The 24,808-nt window shown below is 34.7% G+C and overlaps 1 protein-coding gene across 1 annotated transcript; it reads left to right on the top strand.

The window, feature by feature from the left end:
- Positions 1 to 4,371: 4,371 nt before the first annotated feature.
- On the top strand, positions 4,372 to 18,230 carry LOC125194223 (callose synthase 7-like). The gene is made up of 42 exons (XM_048092333.1): positions 4,372 to 4,671; positions 5,204 to 5,304; positions 5,865 to 5,977; positions 6,069 to 6,156; positions 6,246 to 6,356; positions 6,463 to 6,585; positions 6,822 to 6,911; positions 7,027 to 7,118; positions 7,203 to 7,326; positions 7,509 to 7,643; positions 7,724 to 7,800; positions 8,034 to 8,121; positions 8,669 to 8,788; positions 9,876 to 9,993; positions 10,165 to 10,496; positions 10,569 to 10,621; positions 11,011 to 11,071; positions 11,483 to 11,564; positions 11,654 to 11,703; positions 11,787 to 11,873; positions 11,995 to 12,099; positions 12,253 to 12,347; positions 12,456 to 12,537; positions 12,610 to 12,773; positions 12,907 to 13,030; positions 13,133 to 13,236; positions 13,321 to 13,417; positions 13,528 to 13,679; positions 14,364 to 14,473; positions 14,564 to 14,683; positions 14,775 to 14,843; positions 14,949 to 15,138; positions 15,216 to 15,327; positions 15,425 to 15,547; positions 15,622 to 15,734; positions 15,849 to 15,932; positions 16,020 to 16,132; positions 16,210 to 16,439; positions 16,521 to 17,318; positions 17,398 to 17,448; positions 17,523 to 17,708; positions 17,797 to 18,230. The coding sequence occupies exons 1-42, from the start codon at positions 4,464 to 4,466 to the stop codon at positions 18,037 to 18,039; spliced, it is 5,718 nt and encodes a 1,905-aa protein (XP_047948290.1). The 5' UTR covers positions 4,372 to 4,463; the 3' UTR covers positions 18,040 to 18,230.
- The last annotated feature ends 6,578 nt before the right edge of the window (positions 18,231 to 24,808 follow it).

Genomic DNA, 24,808 nt, shown 5'->3' with positions numbered 1-24,808 from the left:
TATGCGTTAATTGCTTGACGAGAGTGTAGTGAATTGCTTGATTAAACATTATGGATTGCTTTATCTATACTCAGACAAAAAAAGTAGTAGTGAATTGCTTCACTACGATTGATTAAGCTTATGCGGTGGTGAATTGCTCAATTAAAGTTTATGGATTTCTTTAAATAGTAGTGAATTACTTTACTGTGTTTGATTAATTGCTTGTCTACATAATACAAATTGATTGCCTAGAATCTAATTCTAAAAACTAAACTGAATTACTTGTGTAGTGAGTGATAATTGCTTATGTTATCCAATTTGCATGCTTGCTTGCAGATGTCAATATTTCTTTTTCATTTGAAAGTGCTTCCTATGTAGCCACGAAGATACTGTTTGTTTTGCTATTGGCTTTCCATTTGCTCATGTTTCGTTTTAGCAATAGTTGTTAAGATATGATATGTTGGTTGATGCATTATTATCCTCATAGGTTTGGAATATTGAAAATTGAGTATAGATCTGTTTGGTACGATTTGTTGTTGATTGTTCCACAATGCGTATTTGACTGCTTAATAAATGGAAAAATGATTGACGGTTTGTGGTGAATCGCTTGATTAAACATTATAGATTCCTTTAACTACACTTAAGCAAAAAATAGTAGTGAATTGCTTCACTGCTTTTGATTAATTGCTTGTCTACATAATATAGATTGCTTGCCTTGAATTTAGTTTTTATCAAAAACTAAAATGAATTGCTTGACTAGTGAGTGATAATTGCTTATGTTTTTCAATTTGTGTGCTTGCTCGCATATGTCAATCCTTCTTATTAGACTCCAAAATTCTGTTTGCTTATTGACTATGTTGATTGCTTCTTGTTTATATTGCCCCCTTAATAATTACTAAGTGCCATAACCGACTGTTGTTGCTTTGCATGTAACGCACTCTAAATTCCATGCTTGCTCCTTTTGGGTTCTTTAATTGATTGATTATTAATCACTTTCTAGATTGCATTTGTATGAATCGGTGTTTGCTTGTAACGCTTTGAAAAACATTAGGAATTGCTTGTTTTTATTGCATTGTTGCTTGGTTGGTAATAGATGGAGTGCTTTTTGAATTACGGGATGCCGTTGGTGTGGATCCTGCGCCCTAATGACACTTGATTGAGCCTTAGTAATTGCTTTGTTCTGTTTTATTGTTTGCTTGGTGTGCATCAGATACAGTACAAATGTGTAATTCTAGTGAGGTGTGCTTGGTTCACTTATATTTTTTGCTTGGTTGCCAACTGATTTTTTTGGTTGCTTATTAAGGACGGAGTATTTGCTTGTTCTAAAGTTATTATATGCTTTAGAGTATTTGCTTTGTTTTATTTGTATTTATTTTGGTAATGCAACACATGACTCAATTATATAATGGTGAGAAAGACGAAGGCAACCGAAGAGGAATGAGAAAGACAATCTGTCGAAGCTCGCAGTCAGACAGAAAATTAGGGTGGATGAAGTAACAATTATGTTTTGAATTCCGAATGATGTTTTTTGACAATGACCACAACTTTATTTTGTTTATGAATTTGTTGGACGAAATCTAGGTACTCAATGAGTTTTGGTATGTTTTACTGTAGATATTACTGGTTTTTGAAGTCAGGGTTACTTTTGTCTTTATCATATTAAGATTAAGAACATTAATGAAACATAATATGATCAATTATTATTTTAAGCAAATGGTGCCGAACAGACAAGCAAATCATCAAACCTAATCAAACGAAATTGTAGTTTCAAAAATCAATTGCGAATATTATTCAAAATCAATCACAAATCGATTTACAATATTGTAAAAGAACATATAACCGACTCTGTAGCAACCATGTATAAATTTCCATGAAATATGTGATACATTAGTATTTTAAGAGCATTACTATTGCATAAGGAAACAATGAATATAAAAGCAGTAAAAACAATGTAACCAAGCAATCTGACATCAAAAACTTTGATATGCAATTTCTGAATCAAAGGCAAGCAATAAAACAATTGTAAACAAACAATTTGATTATTCTTTTTCATCCACCCTCTTGCAATTCCTAGAGTCGTGGGGGCCTTATTCCCCACAGTTCCTACACCTACGCAGTGGTTTGTCATTAAACTTAATAGCCTTATATTTTGGCGATACCAAACGACTGACAATTCTGTGTACCAAAACCAGATGCCCGAGCATATGCGTTGTAGAAAGCAATTGTTTTGTCTACAGTTTTAAATTTCTGACCAACGAATGGTTTGAGGCTGTTGGGGCAATTAAGCACACATGCAACTATATAGCATAAGAAATAAATAGCAATTGCTTAATTATGAAAAGAAAAGGGCATCGTGACTGAAAACACAAATACGGAATGACTGTTACAATAAGCAAAATATAGCACACACACAAGCAACTAGGCAAATATTAGTAAGCAATCAACAATACAAAGTAATGGTTGACTATTACAGCAAGCAATCACGGAATACATAGTCATGCAATCTATTATCTACTTCTATTTGTAAAATAGAAAAGGAGTATACATGAAGGAAAAACAGTGCTAAGCAATTTCAGAACTACAAAAAAGCATTATAACAAATGGTTGCAAGCAATTTGAGATAATCACGGACCAACGACATGTATTATTGTGGTAATATGGTAGGGACATGAAATTCCAGACGCAAAAGCAAGCAATATAGCAAACGTATACCAGCATGAAATATGCAGTCATTGGATATGAATTTCAACTACATGAGTTTCAATTGCACATTCATTTCAATTGCAAATTCAGAAAATTAAAGTGGGGAACAAAAACAATTGTCGATCATATTGAATCAAGGGAACATACACAACCAAATTCTTGAAATCAGGGAGATGAATTGCATATTGAATCGATTAAGTTGAATTGCAAAACATATTCACAAAACTCCAGTTCAAATTCCTGATTAAAGATGAACATAATGAGTTGAAGAATTTATTACATTCTGGAAAATCAATGATTCCATCTATATCAGAACACTCATTCTCCATTGATTGAATGAATTGAAGATTAAATTAATAATTGGAGAGTGAGCGTCAACAATTAAAATCAGCGCAGCCAAAATCTGATTCAAATTATCGTGAATATGTTCCAAAATTGAAGAAAGAGAGAAAAGGAAAATCACGTGAATTATGCTGGGAGAGAAACAGATGGAATTGTGTTTCCATCTCTGCCCTCCACCGTTATTTTCTGAGTTTTTTTTATAAATAAAAATCTGCCACATGTCAATCTAAGAATGCATCTGGTCTTATATCTAACGGTATGCATTGGTGGTACAGTGTCACCCAAAATAGCATTGTCATTTTAGCATTCCTCATCAAATTTATTTAGAGCATCCGCAATGGGCGGCTAGCGACCGGCTAGCCGATTCGTCGCGCTGGCTGATCGGCTAGCCGAACCATTGGAGTCGGCCAGCGCGAAATCGGCGAGCCGATCGGCGTGGGCTGGCCGATCGCTTCTGGCTGCGCCGATGCGCGGCCGCCATTGTGGCGGCCCGATCGGCCAGCGCCGAATTTTGTTTTTTTTTTTAATTCTTTTTTTTTTAATTTTTTTTAATTCTTTTTTTTAAAAAAAATTTAATTTTTTTTTTAATTTTTGAAAAACTATATAAACGCGATTTTCTCCATCTCTAAATTTCTGTACAAGAGCAACATCTAGCGATGGACAACAACAACTAGCCCAATACAAAATTAAGACCTAAAACAGAAACATGTCATACCGTCGGTTCGGCTAGCGGCAAACTATAACAGATTCAAGGTGGCTCGTGTGTGGAAGCCCGGATTTTTTTTTTATTATGTTATTTTTATGATTTTAGTTAATGTACTTTTTTTTATTTAAATAAAATTAATGAATTTTTCCGTATATGTCTCGTAAATTTAATTCCGTATTTTAATCGTAATTTTAATTCCGTAAATGTAGTATATTTTGAATTATTTTTATTGCGGCTAGCCTATGGCTGGCCTAAATCTGATGTGACAAGTAGATTTTTTAGTATTGCTGACGTGGCAGGGGAGAGAATGGCTGGCTTATTGCTGGCCTAAGCACCATTGCGGATGTTGTTATGTTTATAGTAACTGTAACTGGATGTTGAATAGTTTTCTTTTAAAAAAGGCAAGGAAATAAAGCAAAAGGGGCGGGAAAAGGGCAGTCGTCTCCTTGTACAAAGTGGAAATCTAATTCACAAGGCAGCCAAATGCTACGATTCACACACTTGAAAAGCGACCGATTTTCGAATTATTGCGCCTAAATTCCTTTCTTCCTTGCAGAGAAAGAGAAAAAGATTTGCCCCACTTCTTCATCAAAGCATCAATCCTTGTCGCCTTTGTATATATGCACTCTTTAATCACAATGATGTTCACTGGAAGCGGAGGCGATTTCTGGAGAATTGAGAGTGATAGAGAGGGGCCAAAATTGGAGGGTTTGCGGAGTAGGAGAGTGGCGTTATGGCCAGTAGTAGTGGGACCAAGGGCGATATGGGCCCGCCGCGGTCGCTCTCCAAGCGCCTCACCAGGGCTCTCACGGTCATGGACCCTTCCGACGAGAATTCCGCCGTGGACAGTGAGCTGGTGCCGTCGTCGCTCGCCTTCATTGCCCCTGTTCTCCGGGTCGCTAATGAAATTGAGCAAGATAATCCCCGCGTTGCTTATTTGTGTAAGATTTTTACTTTAAACAATACTATCTCATTTTCATCTTCGTCTCTCTCTTTCCACTTTTCAACCCAGGTTTTTCTCTACTTTTATTAATTTATCCCAGTTTTGCATCAATCAAGTGTTCACTATATTATCGTCAGTTTAGCTAATTTAATGTCTTCAAATAAAAATTTTACTTATGCAATATGTTTGTCATGTATTTATGCAATTTTCTTTCTTTTCAATGCCCTGTTCGTGTCTTGCTACCGTCAAGAATTCTCACCTCCTAGTTTCTTAATTGTGTCAAAGAATCTTATCTAAGATGTTGGAAGTAATAGTTTCAGAAATTAAACAGCAGGTCCAATGCTACAGCTCCGATATCCAGTTCCTTCTTGTTAAATTTGATGTTATAGACCGATATCATATCTAAATCAAAATATGGAATCTAAGCTTTTTTTATATAAGTCCTCCTGCTTTATTTTTTTCTTCTTGTGCTTCAGAGTTAGTAATTTGTTACTTTTGCTGTCTCTTTCTTTTCGGAAAAAATGGACCAGGCCGATTTCATGCATTCGAGCAAGCGCACAAGGCAGATCCGACATCCACTGGGCGTGGTGTTAGGCAATTTAAGACATACTTACTTCACAGACTTGAAAAGGTTGGCTTGTTGTGCATTCCAGTTTCCTAGAAATTTGTTTTGATATCTATAGGTATTATGTTCCATTGTTCCTGAGATTTTGGTCTTTGAGCTTTACCTCCTGACTCCTTACATCTTTATTTAGTTTTCTGCTATATACCGTCTCCTAGATTTGTTCCTAGGTTCATTGTATGCTTGCCAAGAAATTAGAAACGGTAACGGACAGAGAGAGGTCAATATATAATAATTTACTGTGCGTACAATTCTTTAATTGTCGGATATACTATAGCATTGCAGAGAGAGGAAAAAGATTCTTTAACCTTTCATCACTGCTCACCAGTGTACCAAGAAAAAGATATGATTAATCCATGGTCCTGCTTCCATGAGCGCAGCATTGTGTTGATAGATGAAGATGCAGTGCTGTGTTCTAGGCAAATACTTGAACTGTATCTAGTTTCCACAAGCAACCACTTCTATTTAAACTTTTAAATGGATCATAACTCATAATCTGTTGCTTGCCTTAGTTTTTTATTAATCCAGTGCATCTAGTCTTGTTTGTGTTTAAAAATTAATGGTTGCAGGAAGAAGCAGAGACAGAACCGAAGCTTGCAGGTAACGATCCCAGAGAAATCCAGAAATATTATCAGCTGTTCTATGAGCACAATATCAAAAGGGGGGGAAATACAAAAACACCGTGAGGCTTAATCCCAAATCTTTGTTATTATTAAGATCAATAAACTACAGAATTTACTTGATAGTTTAAGGATGTTAATTTGTCCTATAAGGGAGGAGATGGCAAAGATCTATCAGATTGCTACTGTCTTGTATGATGTGCTGAGGACGGTCGTGCCATCAGCAAAAGTTGATAGTGAGGTTTGGTTATGTTTCTCTTATAGTAGTGAATTGTCCTATCCTGTGTTAAAAGAATTTCTAATTCAATTATTATGATGTAATAAATGCAGACCCAGAAATATGCGAAAGATGTTCAAGAGAAAAAAGAACAATATGAGCACTTCAACATTCTTCCCTTGCATGCTGTTGGTGTTAAACCAGCAATTATGGAGCTCCCTGAGGTTATTATATATGCGATGTATCTATACTCGATTCGTGTACACATGCATTCAGAACTTTTGTCTTCCCTCCACCTTAGAGTGAATATTTCTTGATTAAATATTTTAGATCAAAGCAGCACTTCAAGCTATTCGTTATGTATATCATCTTCCAACATTTCAAATGCCTGAAGAAAGAGAGAGGCCAGTCAATGACATTCTTGAATGGCTTGCTTTACGTTTTGGATTTCAGGTATGCATACTACTTTGTGGGTGTTATTGTTGCTTTTGCTACTTGACTACTGCTAGTCCTATAGAGTAAATATTTATGTTGATTTTTCCTTGGCTCCTTTGTGACACACACACACTTCATTTGATTCATTGACTGCATTGCAAATTCTTTCTTTCTGTTTACTACTGTTATTTCCTGAAACTTGATGCTTAAGATTGCTCACCTCAATGTATTTGTATTCTTCTATGGTGTTGAAGAAAGGAAATGTTGCTAATCAGAGGGAACACTTGATATTGCTTCTTGCTAACATGGACATAAGAAACAAGAATCTTCAGACTTACACACATGTAAGTATGTCATTTGTTCTCCATGGAAAGAATCAGAGAATACAAAGTAAATCCATTTTTTCCTTGATCCCCTCTTTTAATAGACTAATGGTATTGATGAAAAACTGTTATCCAGTTGGAAGGCAAGACGGTTCAGGAATTGATGGACATGATTTTTAAAAATTATCAGTCATGGTGTAAATATCTACACCTTAAACAACATCTGGAGTAAGTTGACTAAATTATGATTGCACTATTACCGAAATTTCCTTATTAGAATGTCATGTAGCTATCTCATTTTCATGCTTACAGCTGTCCACGAGATGAAAGGAAACAACAATTGCAGCTTCTGTATATTGGACTTTATCTCCTCATTTGGGGTGAAGCATCCAACATTCGATTTATGCCAGAGTGCTTATGCTATATTTTTCACTGTGTACGTTCACTTCTATTATTTTACAACATCTTACTTGATATGCTATTATATGTGCTATTTGTTTTAGTATAAGAAAAAAAAAAAGTTCTTTGTGATTCTCTGTTTAGTGTTCAAGTACATTTCTGATAGTTATTCTTATATATGTATTCAAAAGAATAACTTGTTCTGTTTGGGAAAACAAGATGGCAAAGGAGATGCATGAAACTCTGTTCAATAATGCTCAACACGTTACTGGAGCTGCTACCCAACTAGTACCACTAGGTGAGGAATCATTTTTGAAGAAGATAGTGACCCCTATTTATGAAGTTCTCGAAAAGGTAAATCAGTCTTTGAATCTAGTATTTGTTAGTTATTTAATTATTCATTTTATATTAACTCAGTTATCTTCTAAATAAAGGAAGCCAGGAGAAACAAAGAAGGAAAAGCAAGCCATTCAGCATGGAGAAACTACGATGATCTTAATGAATACTTTTGGTAACTCATTTATTATAACTCTATGTTTTATCATTAACTTTTCAGAACATTTTATGAACTTATCATAACACATATTCTACATATTGAGACCTTCACAGATACTTTTATTGTTATAAATCTAATTTGGTGAAGTCACTGTCCTAAAAGTTGAATTTTTTATGTATATTATTTGTTCATTTATGCATTAATTCTGTTTTTTTTCGTTTGTTGACTTGCATTTCCTCCCTTATCAGGACTAAGAGGTGTTTTAAGTTGAAATGGCCACTGGATCTAAAAGCTGATTTTTTTGTGCATTCGGAAGTGATAAAGTCCAGGCACAAGGTATTGAGTCCTATAACATGGTTATATCTACATTCATTGTGTTGATAAACACAAATATATGGACCTCTCTAGTCACACTTCTTTCTTGTTTATTCTTTGTAATAAGATTGATAATTCATCTCATAAATCACTATTTCTTAAATTATTGCAAAGGTATATGCTTGAACCCAAGTTGCATTCCACTTGCAATGTGGGTTGGCTACCACTAACAAAGGGGAAACTGAGTCAGGTTAACCAAGATGAAATAGATGTTTCATTTTAAAATCCTTTTATCTAGAAAAGCAGATATGTTGGTGAAATATAAGTTAACCATAAACAAAAAGGAAGAAGAAGAGTAAAAGAAAAATACAGCCAAGGGATAGTCCTGAAGTCACTCTATTAACTCGTTCATGAAGAAAATATTAAACTCACTGAAATTTGAGATGTTTGCTTGAAGTTGTGAACTGTAAATTTTATTGTCTTGTATGTACCCAGGTTTTCTAGAAGTATTTCTCAATTCATGTTTTTAACTAAGAAATACGGGGTACTAAATCAGTTTTGTTGACAGAGACATAACCAGACTGTTGGAAAGAGAAAGCCCAAGACTAATTTTGTAGAAGTGCGTACGTTTTGGCACCTTTACAGGAGTTTTGACAGAATGTGGATTTTCTTTATATTGGTGCTACAGGTACTTCATTTATACTCACTTTGTTCTGTGATGTTTTGTACTCCCTCCGTCCCAACTAAATTGAGTCGTATTCCTCTTTGGGATGTCACAACTAAGTTGAGTCATTTCCTTTTTTAACAAAAAAACAAAACATCCAATCACTCTTACTTCATTCCACCATCTACTTTACTCTCTCTTTATCTTTCCTACTTTATTCCTCTCTCCTACCTTTCAACACAATTTCTTAGTCTCCGTGCCCAAAAGATTTGTCTCAACTTAGTTGGGACAGAGGGAGTATATATATTCATCTTAAGTTGTTTTATGGCTCTTAATTAGAGTTGGAAGTTTTTCAGAAAATATTTATCTAGAAACAACATTTTAGAACCTCATATGTCTTACATAAAATCAAATCTCAAAATGTGTCATCATTTTCTAATCATCTTATCTTAAGCCAATCCAAAAAGATTTACAAGATTCATGCACTAAAGTAGGAGGAGATTATGTGCATATTCTCGTGTTAGAATGGTTGTGACAATATACTGCTTATTAGTTATTACTTCGAACTGGCCCAAATTTAATGTCCAAATATACTGTCATATTTTAGTTTCAGTCTAGATATACTGCTATATCAATTAAATTTGACCCATAGTCGGCAACCTCGACAACCTGTGCTCTCTGCTCTCTGATACTATTATAGAAATCCAATTGGTTTTACGATGGAACCTTAGGAATGTCTATCGTGGTATCAAAGCAGGTTGCCAACTCTGGCCAAATTTAACTGACCCTATATCTAGACTGAAACTAACAAAATGACTGATCTAGCATATCTGGCCAGTTTGATTGTGGATTGGTCCAACCTGATTAAAAGAAGTCCAACCCTTCCAAGGTTCACCTTGAAGGGTTTGAAGGAGGGTGTTGGCAATTGAAACTAAAAGTAACATATAACTATCCCAATCGGTGTCAAAAGAGAACTGAAACCCCTATATAGATTTGATGGGTCCTCCTATCACCAATTGGTTTTAGGATGGAACCCCATGGATTTCTATCATTTATTGTTTAACTTTTTTGCACCTTTTCTTTTAACTATCAGTTCCTCAATATATATCAGGCGATGATTATAATTGCATGGCATCAACGTGTATCCTCAAATGTTCTTTTTGACGAGGATGTATTCAGAAGTGTTTTGAGCATCTTTATCACTGCTGCCATTTTGAATTTTTTGAGAGGTACCTGTTAGCCTTTTTCTTTCTGTTTTCAAAATTGTATGTTTTTCTTTGTGCCAGTGTGGGTGTGTCAGTACATCATTTGCATTATTCTTGCAATTTTGTTATTCGAGGCAGAGCCTTGTTTTATATCATTCTTAATATAAAAATAACATGCCAACCATCCCTCTGTAGCTGTCCTCGACATGGTCCTCAGTTTCCATGCCTGGAGGAGCCTGAAAGTTACCCAGATACTCCGATATCTCCTGAAATTGGCAACTGCTACATTTTGGCTTATAGTCATGCCACTGACATATTCCAGATCTATTCAGAACCCAACTGGGATAATGAGATTAATTGACAATTTGGGAGCAGATTGGCAGAACCAAGACCTTTATTATTACTGCATTGCAATCTACTTTTTACCAAATATTCTAGCTTCCTTCCTCTTTCTGTTTCCTTTTATGCGGAGAGTCATGGAACGCTCAAATTGGCGCATTATTGTTCTTCTTATGTGGTGGGCTCAGGTTAGTTGATTTAAAGCTGCATTTCTGACGTATATGATAATTATGGTTTAATGTATCCTTTTTCTGTTCCAGCCAAAGCTGTATGTTGGAAGAGGAATGCATGAAGATATGTTCTCCCTTTTCAAGTAAAATTTCGTTTTCACCATTAAAAATGCATAAATCTGTGTATATATATATAAGAGAGCGATCAACTTAGTTCCCTTTTTACTGTTGGTATATTTGCCCACACACCAAACATATAAAATTACTAAAAGGTTTAAGTTTCAGAGTTCAAAAGCTAATTATGAGCATGACATCTGATTTATTTCTTATATGAAATGATAATATCTCATTTTTTGGTCCCCATTTTGCTACTTGTCTCTAGTTCGATATGATAAGTGTCTCAAATGTGTTACTAGAGTATCTCTTAGGCCCTTCTTGTTATGTAGGAATCACCATTCCATTCGCTCCTCCATTCCATCATACCTAGAAGAGCCTAGTTTCTTACCTACCTTTTTTTTAACATTCTTTCCAGGTACACGCTTTTTTGGATTACCCTGCTAATAAGCAAGATAGCATTCAGCTACTATGTTGAGGTAACCTTATTCTCTTTGACGAGAAATATATATGTATGTATGTGTGTATGTGTGTATGTGTGTATGTTTGTATGGGTGTATGTATGTCTATTCGTCTTGGGGACTTTGAGGAAACACTTAATGAGATATATGCTATATAGAGTAGTAACTATAGCATTCTAAATTAATAAATATCTGTTGTCACGGTGCATGATTTTGTGCTCTTCTGACAATAGGCTGCTGTATCTGACAGAATGATCCCAAAAAGATATTAATTCATCTGGACACAACTATAGAAACTTGGTCTTGTATATTCAGTTTTTTCTATGATCATAGACGTGATTCCTCTATTTTTAAAAGTTTGGCGTATTTGCATGAGCTTTCTGCTCTCTAATAAATTCTCATATGACTTCCATTTTTGTCTTAAATCAGATATTGCCATTAATTGAACCAACAAGGACGATCATGAATATCACTGTCAGTAATTATGATTGGCATGATTTCTTTCCAAATGGTAATATTTTCTCGGTTTAACAGTTTGGGGTTTTGTTCTAATTACTTCTGGGGTTTTGACGATCTAACCATTATGCATATGGAATTCAGCAACTCATAACATGGGTGTGGTTATTTCTATCTGGGCTCCAGTCATTCTGGTACGTGACCAGATACACTCTTGCAATGAAATGTTTCTACCAATTTTCTTCTTAATATTCATGAAAAGTTTATCTGCCTATAGGTATATTTCATGGACACACAAATATGGTATGCTATATATGGAACTATCATTGGTGGGATTTATGGCGCATTTAGCCACCTTGGAGAGGTTAGTGATTTTGACCCTGTCAAGTGGCGAGATAGTGACGTACAAAACCTTTTCAACTTGTGGGTGTGCTTAAGTAATATGTTTCAAGAATCTTTCCTGACCCTCTATTTCCTTTTGTTAGATTAGAACCCTTGGCATGTTAAGGGCAAGGTTTGAAAATGTTCCTTTAGCATTCAGCAAGCGTCTTGTTCCATATTCCAAAGGGGAAGCCAAACGGCATAGAGGGGTACTACATCGATTATCTCTTGATGATGATTTGACAGTCTGGGAAACATTTTTCAAATATTCAAATGAACTATCTTATTAAAATGTTTGTACACTTTACCGATGTATGTCTGAAAGCCTTTAGCGTTCTTATTTCTCTGAACTGTTATGGCAGGATGACATGTATGATAGAATAAACATCGCAAAGTTCTCTCAGATGTGGAATGAGTTTATATCATCTCTCAGAAATGAGGACTTGATCAGTCACTGGTATCTCTCTCTCTTAGATGGGAAAGCATATGCTTTTCCTTCAGAGTTCGGTTGTCCTGATGACAGTAGTTTTTATCGATAAAATGATTATATGGGACCCATTTTCAGGGAGAGAGATCTGCTTCTTGTGCCTTACTCATCAAGTGATGTCCCTGTTGTCCAGTGGCCTCCTTTCTTGCTTGCCAGTAAGGTAATAACTTATCACATTTTTTAATTGCTATTAATATTCCTTCTTGAGTGAATGTCTTCATGTTGATATCAGATTCCAATAGTACTGGACATGGCAAAAGATTTCAAGGAAAACGATGATGCTGAACTCTTCAGGAAAATCAAGAGCGATGATTTCATGAAGTCTGCGGTAATTGAATGCTACGAGATATTGAAGCAAGTTCTAATTGGCCTTCTGCTAGATGAAGGGGATAAGGAGTAAGAGACCTATATCTGGCTTGTCATGCTGAGTTTATCTTAATTGCTAATTGTGAAGAAAGAAGCAGATGTTGTTTCGTCTTACTATGTTACTGAGATGAGTTACTTCTTGAACTCTTGCTCCAACTTTCAGAATTATCAGGCAGATCTGCAACAAAGTTGACAGCAGCATACGTGATCGTAGATTCTTGAGGGAATTTGACATGACTGGGCTGCCTTTATTAAATGAAAAATTGGATAGATTTTTCAAACTTCTTGTAAGATCCAAAATTTTGAATGTTCAGAATCTAACTCTTCAGTAAATCTAGATGTTGAATGTCTCTTGTGATATCAATTTGGAGTTGGTTGTTGAATGACAGATGGAAGATTATGAAGACCTAGAGTTATACAGATCTCAGATCATAAACAAGCTCCAGGATATCATAGAGATTATCATTCAAGATGTAATGTTTGATGGCCATAAGTAAGTTTCGTATTGTTTGTAACAGTTAGGCTGTGATGTTATATTTTCAGTATTTTGAAATGTAACCTTTTCTCTTTTCTTCAGGATTTTGGAAAATTTCAATCAAGGAAACGAGAAAGAACAGCAGAAGTTTGAGAAGGTCAATATCAATCTCTTGGAGAGCAGCTCCTGGAAGGAAAAGGTATTGGAAACATGAAAGTTTGTTAGATTTTGTCTTCTACTGTTCTACGTCCTCTCTATAACTGACCTAATATTGTTAATCCTAAATTTAGTTTATTTTCTATTGTGCAGGTCGTCCGACTTCATTTGCTTTTGACTGTGAAAGAGTCAGCAATTAATGTCCCAATGAATTTAGAAGCTCGGCGACGCATTACTTTCTTTGCCAACTCTTTATTTATGACAATGCCTCCCGCTCCTAAAGTTCGTAACATGCTGTCTTTTAGGTATGTTCTAACCTTGAAAGTCTTGGGTTGCTTGTCTACTGGCTCGTGGCTGTAGTTATGCTCATTTCACTTCCAAAATAAACAAAAATATTTCCCATCCGAAAACATGTAAATTGCAAAGCGGACAGGAGCATATTCTAGTTCAACTCTGAAATCTTACCCTTTTGAAATCATTCCATTGATCATCGTAATCGAAAAACATGTAGCCAATGCTTCTTTTCTTTTTCTCCCTCCCTCCCTTATAAATGTTCCCAACTTTTCGGCATGAGTTTTAATAAATGTTAGGTAAGTGTGTAGAGATGACCACATTTATTATAGGGTATTGTACTTTATTGCAGATGTTAGGTTAGTGTTTAGATGAGCTGTGGGCCATGCTTGGTTTTTTATGTAAATAAGTTGATATAATGAGGGGAAAATTGAAGGGGTTTGTGGTGGGTAATTCCAGAATTGGAATGGGAACACTCGTGAGGGACAAACTAAAATGGTAAAATGAGAGCGCACTAATAATGGACAGAGGGAGTATTACTTTTTTGTTACATGTTTGTCTTTGCTAGCTTTTCTAAAATGGCTCTGTTTCTTATCTTTCTTGTCTATACTTTGCACGTTAATATGACCCCCAGGCATAATAGTTGAGCTGAGTCTCTTGCAACTCTACCACAATTTTGAATCTGTTATATTTTTCAGCGTTTTGACGCCATACTATAGAGAAGATGTTCTATACTCACCGGAAGAGCTTAAAAAGGAAAACGAGGATGGCATTTCAACTTTATTTTACCTTCAGAAAATTTATCCGGGTGAGTTCTAAATCCATCTTGTATTGCAATTACTGTGATAATTCAGGCATTTATTAAACTATCGCGCTGTTCTGTTTTTAAACAAAAAAGATGAATGGAATAATTATATGGAGCGGATCAGAGACCCCAAACTCAGTTATTTCAAAAGAGACAAGAATGAAATGGATCGTTATTGGGTATCTTACAGGGGCCAGACACTTGCTCGAACAGGTCAGATATACAAGCATATATTTGAGAACATCAATGTGAATATACATTCTGAAGGACATTTTCTTTTTTATTTTTCTTGCTGGGTATCCAGTGAGGGGAATGATGTATTACAGGGAGGCCCTAGAACTTCAATGCTTTCTGGACTTTGCTGATGATGATGGTTGGCCTCTCTCTCTCACACACACATCAATGCTTTTCTGTAGCAAATCACTTCTCTTTATGTGGAACTATCTGTTGATTTTGGCATTCAATGTTCCCCTTGCAGCTATATTTGGTGGCTATCGGGCCATTGATACGACTCACCGTAACTACAAAACTCTCAAGGACAGAGCACAAGCTTTAGCAGATATGAAGTTCACTTATGTTGTGTCTTGCCAGGTCTATGGTGCACAAAAGATGTCTAGCGATCCTCGAGAGCGTGGCCACTATCTCAATATTCTGAGCCTCATGTTGGAGTAAGTGAAACTAAGCACTTAGTTTTATAGATCGATCCTACACTGACCAAGTTCAAAATCTGTAATGGATCTTCTAGGCATCCAACGCTGCGTGTTGCTTATATTGATGAGAGGGAGGAGACAGTAGAAAAGAAAACTGAGAAGGTTTATTATTCTGTCTTGGTCAAGGGAGGGGATAAGCTGGACGAGGTGCAAAAAATGACTATCTCCGTGTTCTGTTGCAATTGATTCGTACCTGATTTCTTCTTTTTGGCCTGTGAATGACATCATTTTATTGCAAACCCAGGAAATATACCGTATCAAGCTTCCAGGTCCTCCAGCTAAAATCGGGGAGGGGAAACCCGAGAATCAAAACCATGCTATCATTTTTACCCGTGGAGAAGCCTTACAAACAATAGACATGAATCAGGTTTGTCTAAAAGTTCTCTATAAATTTCATCTTTGCTTGTTTTCATCATCATATAAATGGTTATTTTTCCTCAGGACAATTATTTTGAAGAAGCTTTCAAGATGCGCAATGTTTTGGAGGAATTTTTAAAACGTCAGCGGAGAAGACCGACAATTCTGGGATTAAGGGAGCATATCTTCACAGGAAGGTTTGTCATTCCATTTGAAGAGCTAACGGATACTATTATTACTTTTATTATTAGACAACTAATCCCCCATGATACAATGCTGTGCATGCACTGATCTTTTCTTTTCTATAATAGTGTCTCATCACTTGCTTGGTTCATGTCCAATCAAGAAACTAGTTTTGTGACTATTGGGCAAAGGATTTTGGCAAACCCTTTAAGGTAATGTTATCTTTCTGGTCTATCCTCCTATATTTTATGTGTCCTACTATCATGATGTGATGTTTCAAATTCTTCTATTGCTTACAGGGTAAGGTTCCACTACGGGCATCCTGATATTTTTGACAGAATCTTTCATTTGACAAGAGGTGGCTTGAGCAAAGCTTCAAAAACAATTAACTTAAGTGAAGATATTTTTTCTGGTATAAATATCTAAAATCTCTTCAATTGTAATATTCTCTTATTCTTCATTTTATCTTGACTGAGTTAATACCTTCAGGTTACAATTCAACACTGAGGAACGGCTATGTAACGCATAATGAATACATCCAAGTGGGTAAGGGACGGGATGTTGGCATGAATCAGATATCTCTGTTTGAGGCGAAGGTTGCAAATGGCAATGGAGAGCAGACACTTAGCAGAGACGTCTATCGGCTTGGACGTAGGTTTGATTTCTACAGAATGCTGTCCTTCTACTTCACCACAGTCGGATTTTACTTCAGTAGCATGGTATGTGAAATTACACCTATTTCTTATACTTATAGTTTCTCTGCATATTAGAAGAGTGGATAAGATGTTATTTGTCACCAGGTTACCGTGCTTATCGTATACGTCTTCTTATACGGACGACTATACATGGTCTTGAGTGGTTTGGAAAAGCGAATTCTGGATGATCCTTATATTCGTCAGAGTAAAGCTCTTGAGGAGGCTTTGGCAACTCAATCTCTTTTTCAGCTAGGCTTGTTGCTGGTGCTGCCAATGGTGATGGAAATCGGCCTTGAACGAGGCTTTCGAACTGCCATTGGCGATTTGATCATCATGCAGTTGCAGCTGGCATCTGTCTTCTTCACATTTCAGCTTGGAACAAAGGCTCACTATTATGGTAGAACACTGCTACATGGAGGGTCGAAATACCGAGCCACAGGTCGTGGTTTTGTCGTCTTTCATGCCAAGTTTGCCGATAACTACAGAATGTATTCCCGCAGTCACTTTGTCAAAGGTTTGGAGCTTTTGATGCTTTTGATCGTGTATGAGGTATATGGGCATTCCTATCGAAGTTCATCACTGTACTTCTTCATTACCTTTTCAATGTGGTTCCTTGTTGCTTCCTGGTTGTTTGCTCCTTTCGTTTTCAACCCATCCGGGTTTGACTGGCAAAAGACCGTGGATGATTGGACGGACTGGAAGAAGTGGATGGGAAACCGCGGAGGTATCGGGATTGCACAGGATAAAAGTTGGGAATCTTGGTGGAATGGAGAGCAGGAACACTTCAAATACACTAACTTAAGGGGTAGAGTGCTCGAGATCATCCTTGCATCTCGCTTTTTCATATACCAGTATGGCATTGTCTATCGCCTCAAAATATCACACGGCCGCAAGGATATCCTGGTACGCTCTAAAGCAACCATCTTTTTCCTTCACCATATCTTCGTGCCATCACTCTTGCTCAAAATCATCCACCTTGTAGGTCTATGGCTTGTCTTGGTTCGTGATGCTCACAGTTCTTCTCGTCTTAAAGGTATAAATGTTTGGATTTCCCCTTATCTCTCTCTGCATATGGTCAATCTCATGATAGAGTTGTTTCCACCACAGATGGTGTCGATGGGGAGGCGAAAGTTTAGTACAGACTTTCAGCTCATGTTTAGGATTCTGAAAGCACTTTTATTCCTTGGGTTTGCATCAGTGATGACTGTGCTATTCGTCGTTGCTGGCCTTGCTGTCAGTGATATATTTGCTGCTACACTGGCCTTCTTGCCCACCGGGTGGGCCCTCATCCTCGTAAGCATTTGGGTTTATCGTTTTTCTTCCTCCATTCTATGGTATACATGTGTTGCTTCTTTATCTGATTAATACCACTAATTGGCAGATTGCCCAAGCATGCGCGCCTTGTTTGAAGGGAATTGGGCTTTGGGTGTCTGTGATGGAACTGTCCAGGGCCTATGAAGCCATAATGGGACTCGTGATCTTCATGCCCGTTGTTGTGCTGTCATGGTTCCCGTTCATGTCTGAATTCCAGACTCGTCTTCTCTTCAACCAAGCCTTCAGTCGGGGCCTCCAGATATCGATGATTTTGTCCGGGAGGAAGGAGGAGAAGTCGTCAACCTCTTGAACCTCTTATTATACCGCAGCTGTTTCCAAATAGAGTTGTGTAGTTAGTGAAACTGAAAACGAAGTAGCAAAAATAGCAAATGGTATTAACATCATTTTCCATTGCAGTTGGATTGCCGCACTTGTAGTAGCCTTTTGCGATATTATACACGTTGATATATTTATATGAAATACATCATTTTTTAACATTTATAGCTTATTTTTTAAAAAAAATTACAGTGTCTTTTTGGTATTGTGAAATTGTAACTATGTTGGAATTGGAATTGAAATTCTCTGAAATAGTAAAATTTAATTTGAAAGAAGAGTGAACTACGTAAATGGTACGTGATCTTTCACTTTCGCACGCAAATGGTACTTGATCTTTATTTTATACTCCCTCCGTTCCATAGTAATATGAGCGTTTTTCCATTTCCGTCTGTTCCATAGTAATAGGGGCGTTTTTCCATTTCCGTCTCGTTCCATAGTAATAGAGTCATTTCCCTTTTTAGTAAAAGTCAACACATTTTATCACACCTACTTTACTCTCTCTTACTTTTTTCTATCTTCATCTTTCTACCTTTTTCATTTTTCAATTTATTCTCTCTTTACTTAACTCACCTAACACAATTTTTCTTAATCTCCGTACCGAAAAGTTTTGCCTCCATTACTATGGAACGGAGGGAGTATCTTTTTTGGTACTCAGTGACAAGAATAACCCTAGGTACCAAACTTGTGATTATTTTGTCACAGATGATATTTTTGGAAATTTCCACCAAACATGTGATTATTTTTTTCTTCATTTCTTATTTCTTTTTTTTCTTCTTTAGTTTCTCCTTCTTTTTTTCTCTTCTTTTTCTTCTTTCTTTTTAGTGGTTTATAGATATATCTAATTGCATTCATAATATAAATCAAGAACAAAACACCTAATTAAATTAATTATTTAAAATTTAAATCAATTAAATATTTTGTATTGAATTGCTTTATACTCATTTTATGATTTAATTACATAAATGGTACCTGATCTTTCACTTTCGCACGTAAATGGTACCTGATCTTTATTTTATATCGTTTTTGGTACTTATAAATCACATTTTTGGTACCTGATGCAATTTTCTTCCCAAAATGCCCTTTAAACAAATATATTTTCCCATTTATGTCATAGAGGGTATTTTGGGCAAACATAAAATTAGAACCAAAAGTGATATTATAATATCTTCTCTCATTCTCCTAATTCTTTATATTATTATTAATCAATATTAATATTAATATTCATTTGTAATATCATTCAAATATACTTAAATATAATTATAGTTATAATTATATTTAATTATTACTATTATAATACTAAAAATTGATAGTAATTGATAAACAATTGTAGTATAATTATATAAATTATGAATCACATGATTTTATGTAATAATAATTATTATTATTTTACATTATATTAGTAACTAATCAATATAGATTATTATTGTTATAATACTAAAAGCTGATAGCAATTAATAAATAATTATAGTATAATTATATAAATTAGGAATCACATAATATTATTTAATTATTATTATTATTATTATTATTTTACATTAAATTAGTAACTAATCAATATAGCCTTAATAAAAATTTAACATTGTGAATTGTATTCATAATGATATAAAAAATTGAATATTTTTAGTTAGGTGTTTCAACCTTAAAATGAGTATAAAATAATATAATAAAAAATATTCAATTGATTTAATTACTTTAAATAATTAATTTAATTAGATATATTTTTTTATTTATATTATGAATGCAATTAGATGTATTTATAAACCACTTAAAAGAAAGAAGAAAAAAAAAGGAAGAAGAAACATAAACTAAGGAGAAAAAAGATAAAAGAAAGGAAGATAAAATATTAAAAGGATAGAAGAAAATGAAGAAAAAAGAAAGAAGAAGAAACTAAAGAAGAAAAAGAGAAATAAGAAAGGAAGAAAAAATAATAACATATTTAGTACTATTTAATGGAAATTTCCAAAAATATCCTCCATGAAAAAAAATCACATATTTTGTACCTAGGGTTATTTTTGTCACTGGATACCAAAAACGATATAAAATAAAGATCAGGTACCATTTATGTACAAAAGTGAAAGATCAGGTACTATTTATGTAGTTCACTCCTATTTATATGGAGCATGTTTTTTCAATATATTATGTACCATGATACACACTTTATACAATACACACACGTTGGACACGCATAGACAAAAACAACACACACTTCAAATACAAATACATACATTACACGCACATTGGTGCACACACAAAATACATGCATTACACACCTACGTAATACACATGTTGCATTCAAATCACACACACTAATTACACCCTGCAAACACACATATTCAGTGTGCATTGTGTGTGAATGCGCTTGTGTGTCTGTGTTGTTTGCAATGTATCGTTGTGTGTGTAGTGTGTATATGCAATGTGTATTGTGTGTAGTGTGTATTGCGTGTAGTATGTGTTATGTATCCAATATTGGAGTAGCAATTGAATTAGATGTATTTTCTTCTTTCTTATGTGCTATCATCGTTGTTTATTCCTTTTAGTACAACTTTAGAGTATAATAAAAATATTTAAAATCAAGCAAGAAGAAAAAATATGGACGAGAGGTAGAGAGAATTTTTGAATTTTGCAAAGAGGCAGATCGAATATAGAAAATTTTGTATAGTTTTGGCAGGAAGCGGTTTGTGAGAGGAGAAGAAAAATATACTCCACATAAGAAAAATAAAAAAGAGAGGTGACGTGGAAGGGGGCCTTAATATTCATATCAAATGAATTTGGTAAAATAACGAACCAATTTCTAATTAAAAATAAAATTATGGCTGAATAGCACCACCCGTGTTATAAATCTATATATCATAGTGATATTATTTTGCACATATCTATGAAACTATACCAAACGTAATTAATGGAGTAGTATATTCATTAGTTGTGGCATATGTCTAATCTGATTGCAGAAACATCTATAAATTGAATGCGATTAGATCATCCCTCTCCATATAGCATAGTAATTATATATAACTAATAAAAATGAAACGCAATAAATGGAGTAAAATCTAGGACTGCCGAAAACACAAATTAACACCTCACTGACCTTTCATTTATGCAAGTATCGCCGCCAAAGTTGCCATTAATATTTTTAATCACGCTAATAACCTGTGGGGATTAGGCATCAACTAAACTCCGTATCTGTATAATAACTTGGATATCATACATATACGAATTAGGGTAGTAAACTCGATTGAAAAAGTAGTAATGAAATTCGAATTTGAAATATTTTGGTCTAAATTAAAGGATAGTATAATAATCTTTAAGATCACATTGCTAAATATTAAGGAATTTCGGTAAAACAAAATAAAATAGCTAAAAATATTAAGACAAATACGGAGTACTATAATTCTGGCATATTACACACGTGTCACACATTTTTTACATGAGTTACAGCAGTTTACACTCGTTGGGTTTATGGTCAACATTAGTTTTTCGGTTCGATTTTTTTTTTAACAAAATCGAATTTAAAATATTTAAATTTTTTTGAAAATAAATTAAATCGAACCAAATTATTTAAACACATTAGAAAAATCAAGATTTAAAGTACAGAAACTTCTGTCCGAATAAACCCAAATTCTACTACTATATCTTAAAAAACCGGAAAAAAATGAACTTGAGTATACATAAAATATTCGTATTAAGAAAGTAAAATGAAACATCCCATCATAACATTCATATTCATATATATAAGTTAATATAAATAAGATTTGTTATAGGATATAATATTACAATTTGAACTGAATCTAAAAACTGAAACTTACCAAAAAAGAACTAAATCGCATCGAATCAAAATAAAATAAAATAAAAAATAAATTTTTTTTTTTCAATATTAGGATATTTTGCTCCCCTAAACATCTCCAATAGATAATTCAAGAAGATATATTTATTATTTACCTCTTTAGTAGTGAATTTTAAGAAAAGAAAGTAAATAGAAAAATATATATTACAAATAGAACTAAATTTACGTGCACGGAGAAGAAGTAAGTATATCTTCTCAAAACTAAAGAAGGTATATCTTCTCAAAACTAAATTTACGTGCACGAACCTCATATTCCACTAACTCATTTCAACTCACATTTTATTATAAAACTAATACTCCATATAAAAGTAGGACCCACTTCTACTAACTTTTTCAACCCACTTTTCATTACATTTCTTAAAACCCGCGTCCGGTCAAAGTGTGACAAAATTTAAGGAAAGGAGGAAGTAGTATAATAAATTCTCATAGTACTATATTTTTTTATGTTAGAGTATAAATTTAAAAAAATTTTGAAAAAAAATGCAAATATGATAATTATTTTTATTTGTTTATATCTTTCCTTAGGCAGAACTAATTTCAGCACCTATAGGCGCTAGTATAGGCCTTAATTCAATTAATTTTGCCACACTATTTATTGTTCTCCAAAAAACTTTGCTCTTCATAATCATAACTATATATACACACCTCTGAAATTAAAAGCAACGTGTAAAAAAATGGGAAAGAGGAAATCAAATGGATCAAGTCCAATAAAATCCTCCAAGCATGAAAAGATGTTGCAGCCAAAAGTGTACATCGCAGACACCTACAACTTCAAAAGCCTCGTCCAACAACTCACCGGAAACGGAAAAAACCCTGCCCCGGCGTTGGAAGCTCCCTTGGTTGAGAGCGTGAGCTGCGGAAGCGTTGGTGCGTCGGTGGAGGCGTCACCGGAGCTGGAAATTTATAAGGGTTTGGAGGCGATGCTGATGGAGATGGACTCGGATTCGTCTCATAATATTGATATTGCATTTACCTCTAATAATCATCACACGCTTCAGCAAGATCATCAACATCAGGCGACGTCTCTGTATGAGTATGACTATGATTTTAGTGGGATCATTTAATTAATTTAATGGTTTATGTATCAAATTCACGGCTCATAATAATATATGACATAATTCTATTTTTATATATTTTCAGAAAACATGCATATCAAGATTATGAATTTGTCATCTTGCGAGTTATTGTTAGGACTCAATTCTCACGTCGGTTGTGAGAACAACTGTGGGGTATATTGAGTTTTCTCTCCTAACAGACTAGTCTTTTAGGATTAGTTTTCATGTTTGGCATGTACTATCAATTACATTTAAAGATTCTCTTATTAGTATGTGCATAAATTCCTCCTCTAGCTCCTTCTATTCTCCATGATTCCATGAATATGCATATGGTTAAAGCCAAGAATTGATGAACAATTTTTACCAACAATGTTGGCAATTATACAATACAAAAATCAACTAATATTATGATCATATCAAATGAATAACGCAAAAGCTAGCAAATGATAAGTTATCAACTAATGAATTAAAAGCACACATAAATATCAGGTCCACCTATATCTTCTTTATCAAATGTATCAATCTCACATAATATATTCATCAATATCCACATGTATACCACAGATAACGCGATCTCATCAAACAAAGCAATCATAAAATACTCTAATAACCACAAAAATGTAGAATGACAACAACGTGATATCTAACTAACTAAACCACAACCCTAAATTGTGTCAATTAACCGTTTTCAATTATTTAAATACGACATACGTGGCACCAATCAAGAATTTAATAATAGGGAAATATTTAAAGTGACAAGTATTTAGCCAACTAAAGATCGAGATATCATCTTATTCGGTGTGAGAAACAAATTTTGAAAGTTTAAATAAGGAGTGTAAAAAATTAGCAAGAATATAATCCAAATTGTTAAAATTCAATATGTTAAATTTAAATTAATTAAAATATAACCACATTGATTAAATAGTAAGTAATTTGGAATATTAATTGTCATTCGGCGGGGCAGAAGGAAAATCCCCATTTGTGATAGCCGATAGGTATTTCGCGTGATCAGAATATAGAACATCTCCAACGGCGGCTAGCGGGCCGGCTAGCCGATTTCGGCGCTGACCGGTCCGCTAGCTGAACCATTGGAGGCGGCGAGCGGCAAAACGGCGAAGAAATCGCGAGCCCACGCCGGTTTACGGGCGTTGGCCGATTCGCTAGCCGGTCGGCTGACCGCCATTGCAGGCGCCCGATCGGCTAGCGATCGGCCAGCCCATTTTTACTTTGTCTTTTCGAAGAAATGGAAGAAAGAGGAGATGCAGAAATGGAGAAGAAGAGATGAAGAAGACGGCGGCACTTTTTATTTAGGTTTTAAATGGACTTATTGGACTTTATAAATGGACTTTAAAGTTGGGCTTTTGGGCTATCAAATTAAATTTATTTAGTTAAATTTTAAAGATGAATATTAAAGTGAATCTTAATAAAGGGACATATTTAACTATAAATTAATCCCGTATCTGTGTCGTAAATTTAATTCCATATTTTGTGTGATTGTAATTTATTTGTTATTTTTAAATATGTAATTTTTTTAGGACACATTTTTTTAATTTAAATGAAATTAATGAATTTTCCCGTATATGTCTCGTAAATTTAATTCCATAATTTGTCGTAAATTTAATTCCGTAAATGTAGTTGTTTTTGAATTATTTTTATTGCGGCTAGCCTGTGGCTGGCCTAAGGCTAGCCTATTTGAGTCTAATGCTGATGGGGCAGGTGGATTTTTAGTGCTGATGACGTGACAGAGAGAGTGGCTGGCCTATGGCTGACCTATTCTTAGTGTGGATGCTCTAAATAGGTAGTAGGAATAGTAGGAGTTATATATATTGAACAATAGGAGAACAAAT

The sequence above is a fragment of the Salvia hispanica genome, chromosome 6 (genome assembly GCF_023119035.1).
Source record: "Salvia hispanica cultivar TCC Black 2014 chromosome 6, UniMelb_Shisp_WGS_1.0, whole genome shotgun sequence".
In the NCBI taxonomy this organism is placed as follows: domain Eukaryota; kingdom Viridiplantae; phylum Streptophyta; class Magnoliopsida; order Lamiales; family Lamiaceae; genus Salvia; species Salvia hispanica.
The sequence above is the reverse complement of the archived record's forward strand: the minus strand, read 5'-3'. Positions and strand labels throughout refer to the sequence as shown.